Raw genomic sequence first — 7,279 nt, forward strand, 5'->3', positions numbered from 1 at the left:
TGACATTTCTATCGGTTCATCCCTTGCACCTATCCTGAGTGATCTTTACTTAGCCATGCAAGACAGAGCGCTGCACAGTTCCCTTCAGGGCAGCAATTTGAAAAAAATGTTTAGATTCCTGGATGATTACCTTGTGATATTACAGTGCTAGCAGGACGTCCTCCCTTGCGAAGCTTCCAAAGTTCTTAGAAATTTTCAAGCGTTCTGAGCCAATTGATTGTCGCTAAAGAACTGCCAACAAACGGCTTCTCACGGTTTCCAGAATTAGAAATATATTTTAACCCCAATCACTTCTGCTCGGTCATTGTGCCTCGCTGCAACAAACCTCTTCTCTCTTTTGATTCAACGCACTCGAATCTAGTTAAGCGCAGCATCATCAATTCATGCGTTAACAATGCATTAAAAAGATCCATCAAACACAGCCGCCGCGGTGGCTCAGCGGTTATTGTGCTCGGCTGCTACAACTCTCCGCCCATCGAAGATGAAGGCCTCTTTACGCTGATTTCAATGCGCAAGCGGGCCCAGCGTCCCAAGACATCCAAGGGCGACGCATCGATGGCGTCGCTCAAATCAACACAGGCACCCGGCAGCGTTCGCGCTTCGCTGCCGCTGTATAACAAGACTGCTCTTTGGCGTCCGCAAGAGACGCCGAAAATGAACTCCGAAGACATCATTGTAGTTCTCAAGCCAAGAAAAACCATGGACCTTAAGGCGATTTTCCGGCACGGCGAGTTGGGAGCGGCTATTGCCCAGTATGTGGGAGGAGACGCTGGCGCCGCGCTCAGCATATGGCCAGTCTGGACCCAGAACCTCGTGGTTTGTGGAACTCAAAACATCGACGCAGCAAATAAGTTGACTAAAGACTTTGACCTCAAGACCGGAGCGGACTCCCATCCATTTCGGGGCCACGTGAAGCTTAATGGTGAGGTGTGCCGGGGTGTGATCAGTGTGCGGGCTGATGAGACGACGGCTACCCTCAAGAATAAGGTGCAGTGGCGCGGAGGTGAGATAGCCTTTGTGCGCAAACTGGGAAACACAAATGTGGCGGTGCTCACCTTTGTGGGCCGCAAGGTGCCCCGCTACGTGCATTACAATTGTGAATGCACACTTGTGCGAGAATATAAACGGACGATCCCTGCATGCTACCGCTGCGGGACCATCGGCCACCGGGTCGACAACTGCCCACACCCGGACATCGGAAGATGTGGATTTTGCGGAAATAACGTAGGAGCCTCCGACCAGGGTTTAAAAGAACATGACTGCACCCCATGCTGCATGGTCTGCGGGCAGGCCCATTTGACTGGCTCCGCGGATTGCAAGATCAAGTTTCGGCGTCTCCAACGATCGAGACCGCTAGCCCAGCAACAAGCGGGTCAACCAAGCAAGCCGGGCAAGTCGCCTATGAACAAGACGGGAAAGTCCGACAAAACTGCCGGGCAACAAGGAAGCGGAAACCAACCACCACCAGCTTCTAAAAAGGCAAAATCCGGGACCGGGGCCAAGCCGCCAGCTTTCCAAGCCGGGGATTTCCCCCCCCCTTGGCAACAACCCACCCTCAACATCAAAGGTAAGCAACTGGGCGGGTGTCGCCTCTATTTCCTCTCCCTCCCCTTCCCCTCTAGAACTTGAGCTGAGAAAAGAGCTAGCGTTTCTCAGAAATCAGAACGCGCAGCTACAATCCCAAGTCAACGCATTACAAAACGCTAGGGCGGAGCCACCTGTCTCTGAAACAATGGAGGACGCTGGTGAACCGGCGTCTGCGTGCTCGAGCGTCGCTCCGTCAAGTGCTCCGCTCACTGAAAATATGGAAAGCCGCATGACGGATATTGAGAAAAATGTGGCCGATCACATGGCCCAACTACCAGCGATTATTACACAAATTATCCAAACACAAATGCAGCAGCTGGTAACAACCATAACTCAGCAACTAACTGTGTCCATTACTCAGCAAGTCACCCAAAACATTAAAGCCTGGATACAGACTAGCCCAAAATTATTTAGGCGCGCCGGACCCGTAAAGGAAGTAGGCCGCCCATCCAAAATTTGCCGCGACGCTATTGAGGAAGAGAATGAGGATAGCCTCCTCGCTACGGTGCAGAACACCAATGCAGTGAGTGGGGTGAGCCAGCCAGCCTCCAGCCTTCATCATGGCTCAGGGCAGTAAACGGACACCTCATAAAACAAAACAGGAACCTTTGGGCGTAATACAATGGAATTGTAGAGGTTTTCGCGACCACGCGAAACGAGCACACCTACGCCTTTACCTAGAAACATTAGAATTTCTTGCCGCCATCGTCGCGCTTCAAGAACCTGGGGCTTCAGCAAAAATTTCTGGATATAACACATTTCAGCGGGACCCATCCACCTGTATCCTTGTACATAAGTCATACACAGCACAGGAGGTAGACCTCGACATAGATATAACATACTCGTACACTATGGTCACCGTGTTACCCCTGCGACGCTCTGACCCCCCTGTACACATACTGAATATATACTGTCCGCCAAAGCTAAAACATATTACTTTTTCAGATATCTTCAGCCGGGCACTGAAGATAGCGGGTCGGGACCCATTATTGATTGTGGGCGATTTCAATGCCCCCAACCAATTATGGGGCTACAAAAAGGGGGAGGCGCGAGGTAGAAAGCTAGCGGAGCTTATCTCTACGCTAGGCATCACCCTCCAGACCGACCCAGCACATCCCACACGAATGGGAAACTCTGTGACTCGGGACACGTGTCCTGATCTCACACTTTCCAAACACATCCAACACGTGGAATGGAACAATACAGAAGACACGCTAGGCAGTGACCACTGCATCATTAACACACTAATTCACACGCGGCCTCTCAAAAGGCCACTCACACAGGCTCGACTCCCAGACTGGCAGGCTTTCAGAAAGTCCCTGCCCACAACCAGCCTGGTTAAAGATGGATACGTGCAGTGGGCCCAAACACTTATGACAACACTCAAGAAACACGAAACACAGATACAAACCACGGAGGACTGCCCAGCGGTGGACAACCATCTACTCCACATCTGGGAAGCCCGCCGCAGTCTCACGAAACGTTGGAAAAGACAGAAACACAACAGAACACTCAAGAAGCGCATCCTAGATCTCACTCACAAAGCAGCTCAGTATGCCTCAAAACTTGCTGACGCCAACTGGATAGATCGCTGTAACACGGCTGCCAGGCAGATGTCCGGGAAGAACACTTGGAGGCTTTTCCGCAGCCTTATAGACCCCGCGCAGACCCGGGGCGAAACACAGCGCCACTTACAACGAGCACTTCATAATTTCAAGGGCAGCACAACACAACTCGCAGACACACTCAGGGACAAGTATCTCTGCTGCAAACAGGACCCTTGTGGTCAGGAGTATCTTTACGCAGGCAAAGATAATCCTGAGTTAGACGAACCGTTCCAACTCTTTCACCTCAAGGCAGCCCTGGCTAAAATGAGAAGGGGCACTGCGCCTGGACGGGACAAGGTCACAGTCAAGCTTCTGGCCAATCTCCCTGACCAGGCGTATGAGGCCCTTCTGGAATACATCAACACTATATGGAAGGGCGAAACCCCGCTCCCTCTAGACTGGAAAACATCTCTAGTAACCTTCATCCCCAAGGCGGGAAAGGAAATCAACACAGACAACTTGAGGCCTATCTCGCTCACCTCGTGTGTGGGCAAGCTAATGGAGACAATGGTGCGGGATAGGCTCTCCGAATACTTGGAACAACGGAATACGTTTCCAGACACTATGTTCGGCTTTCGCCCACATAAGTCGGCACAGGACATACTCCTCCAACTCAACAGAGACGTAATACAACCAGTTGAACATCCACATAATGACAAGGTCGTCCTTGCCTTAGACTTGAAAGGAGCCTTCGACAATATCAAACACAGCGTCATACTGACACACCTCAGTGAGACCCACTGTGGCCGCAACACTTTCAACTATATCAAAGACTTTCTCACCCATCGAACAGCATTAATCAAAATCCAAGAGGCAGAATACGGTCCGTATCAAATGGGTACGCGGGGGACACCACAAGGCGCGGTGCTATCCCCCCTACTCTTTAATTTGGCGATGCTCCATCTCCCGGACCAGTTGAAGGGTATTGACGGCATACGGCATGCGCTGTATGCCGATGATATCACGATCTGGGCCACAGAGGGAAACTTAGGGCGCATGGAGGAATGCCTGCAAACAGCCGCTCACGTAGTGGATCGCTACGCAGGGCACTGTGGTCTCCAATGCGCACCCAGCAAATCTGAATTTGTACACCTTAGGGCATCACCTAAGGACAATACCAAAATACATCTCTCCTTAACAAGTGGCCCCATACATGAGGCCAAAGAAATTCGAATACTCGGACTCTTCATCAATAGCCAAAGAAGAGTAGACACAACATTGCACAAGCTCCGCAAAATTGGAGACCAGGTGGGCCGTATGGTCCGTCGCGTCTCCAATAAGAGAGGGGGTTTGCGAAGCAAGGATGCAGTTCGGCTGGCCCATGCTTTCGTAATCAGCCGAATTCTCTATTCGGTCCCTTATCTACACCTGCGGAAGCACGACGAAGACAAAGTTGAGGTAATACTCCGTAAAATGATGAAGAGGGCACTTGACCTTCCTGTCTCCACCTCCAATGCGAGACTTCTTGCATTGGGAGTGGTGAACACCTTTCAGGAGCTCAAGGAAGCCCATCTCACAAATCAATACACGAGGCTAGCCCAAACGAAGTCGGGCCGGGACTTGCTAGCCCGGCTTCACATCCAACACGATTTCCACATTCAGGAGCGGGTCCGAGTGCCCGAACTCTGGAGACGCGCCGTCAGAGTTCGACCCCTCCCCACTAAGATGGATAAGGAAGACCATAGTGGTCGTCGCCAGGCTAGGGCGGAAGCCTTAGCGCGCCACTATGGCAACAAGAAAGGTGTCTACTACGTAGATGTAGCCGGGCCGACCCACGGGGGGTGGTACACTGCCGCGGTCATACATCAAGAAATACAGGTGGATGGTCTGTCCTTTCAAGCCCCAGGCACAACACAAGCTGAAGAGGTTGCTATCGCCCTAGCTGCTTCTGATACCAAATCAAAACACATCATAACAGATTCGCGTTCGGCGTGTAAAAATTATGAGACTGGCTGGATAACTCCACTAGCTGAACGAATACTAAGGAACTGCAGCCGAGACACCGATCCTACTCCCCGCTGCATAGTTTGGACTCCGGGCCATCAGGGCCTAGCAGGAAACGAAGCTGCAGACGCGGCGGCCCGAGCACTCATTCACCGGGCGTTCCCATTGGCTCCTGAGCACCTGAAACCTGAAGGTGGCTCTTTACTCTCGTTCAAAGACATAACATCTTATTATAAGGATAGGCACCGCGTGTACCCAGCCCCTGCAAAGGGACTGGGGAAAGCAAACGAACGCGTTCTACTTAGACTATTCACTAATACAATGCTGTGCCCGGCAGTATTAAAACATTTCGATCCCGCGTTCACTGGCAGGTGCAAACACTGTGGCGAGGTGGCTGACACCTACCACATGGTTTGGGCTTGCCAGCGCAACTCAGCTCTCCCCCCCCACCCCAACCCTACCAGAGAGGAATGGGAGGCGGCCCTGCTTGGCTGCTCGGACCTTCAGGCCCAAAAGGCTTTGGTCAAGAGGGCTAAGCTGGCGGCTTCGACCAATGGGGTCCCGGAATAGGGACTCCACCCATTGCGGGGCTCTTTAAGAAAGCCTCACCTCTTTTATTAAATAAAGGCTTTTCATCATCATCACCCGAAAGACGCGGGTTCGATCCCGGCCGCGGCGGCTGGAATTTCTTTGGAGGAGAAATTCTAGAGGCCCGTGTTCTGTGCGATGTCAGTGCACGTTAAAGAACCCCAGGTGGTCGAAATTTCCGGAGCCCTCCACTACGGCGTCTCTCATAGCCTTAGTCGCTTTGGGACGTTAAACCCCATAAACCATAAAACATCAAACACAAACTGGAAGATATCTTTTTATCCCAGAAGCGCCGATTACTGCAGGCTAGTTACCCGCTAATTTTCTTATCCTCAATGGCTGAGGCCTTTTTGAGAGCCAAAGAAGAAAAAAGAATATGAGATAAGGATGAAATCGCAGTCGCTCTCTACGCACACGAGATTTCGCAATACTTAAGAAAGATAGGAAAGAGAGTAGGAATACACGTTTTATTTTCAGCTCCGGATCGCTTGTCAAGCCTCTGTAAGCGCGTTAATCAAATGGCTCGTAAGCGCACAGGATGCACCATAAATAATCGCGACCGGTTCCTTTCCTGTGCTCAGGGCGTCCTGTATTCTATCCACTTGACTTGCGGTCATGCATACGTAGGCCAAACCGGGAGGTGCGTAAATAAGAGATTGTCCGAGCACAAATACAATGTGACGCAACGAATCTCGGGCCATATGGGCATTCACTGCCCAGATTGTAAATGCGCTCCTGACCTGGGCAGCAGGAACGTGCTGCGTAGATGCGATGAAAAACCTACGCGAGAAATCACTGAAGCCGTAAAAATCACGCATCTTAAAGAGAGTTGTGTCACCCCCCCCCCCCCCCCCCCCCCCTCCGCCCCCTAAGCCCTTATAATTAAAGAATTGCTGTTCTTATCGGTTGCTGTATGATCTGAGTTCTCCTGTTTGATTTCTGGGGGCGATGACTGTTTATAAAACTAAGTTTCTCTACTTAATTTCTTGTTGCTGCTGTATATTTTTACCGAAGTGCCTGAAAAAAATAAACCTATAGTTGTAGACAGCACTGTGTGTTTCTCGTCTACTTCCTTGGCCCTGTGTAGTTTGTGCTGTTATGCCTTGTGCCTTACGTTATAACCACTGGAACGAGAAAATTTCGTGAAATATTTGCCTCTTAGAAATCTGAATTATAAAGAAAAGACTAACTCTCAGATGAAATTGTTGTGAGTGGAGTGCCGTCCGTTGGAGACTAGGCGCTTTTTAAAATCGATTTTTTAAGAGCGGAAGACGCGCTTTTAATGCGGAAGCATTGCTAATTCCACTACAAAAAACTGGCCGTGTGTGAGTGCCGTGTTGGCGCAATGGTTATCGTGCTTGACTAGTGGCCCGAAAGACGCGGGTTTGATCCCGGCCTCGGCGGTCGCATTTTGATGAAAGCTATACGCAAGAGGCCCGCGTACTGTGCGATGTCAGTGCACGTTAATGAACCCCACGTAATCGAAATATCAGGAGCCCTCCATTAAGGCGTAGCTTATCGCCCCAGTCGCTTTGCGACGTTAAAACCAGTAT

General features: G+C 50.9%; 1 protein-coding gene across 1 annotated transcript; it reads left to right on the top strand.

The window, feature by feature from the left end:
• The first annotated feature begins 472 nt into the window (after nt 1-472).
• Nucleotides 473-1,717, top strand: LOC149337622 (uncharacterized). Its single transcript, XM_089553471.1, has one exon. The coding sequence runs from the start codon at nt 508-510 to the stop codon at nt 1,627-1,629; it is 1,122 nt and encodes a 373-aa protein (XP_089409597.1). The 5' UTR covers nt 473-507; the 3' UTR covers nt 1,630-1,717.
• The last annotated feature ends 5,562 nt before the right edge of the window (nt 1,718-7,279 follow it).

Source organism: Amblyomma mixtum, chromosome 7 (assembly GCF_055824585.1).
Source record: "Amblyomma mixtum isolate Tamu chromosome 7, ASM5582458v1, whole genome shotgun sequence".
Classification (NCBI taxonomy): Eukaryota; Metazoa; Arthropoda; class Arachnida; order Ixodida; family Ixodidae; genus Amblyomma; species Amblyomma mixtum.

What these genes read in the sequence shown, in the direction of transcription:
- LOC149337622 (XM_089553471.1), top strand. Translation starts at nt 508, where the DNA reads ATGCGCAAGCGGGCCCAGCGTCCCAAGACATCCAAGGGCGACGCATCG.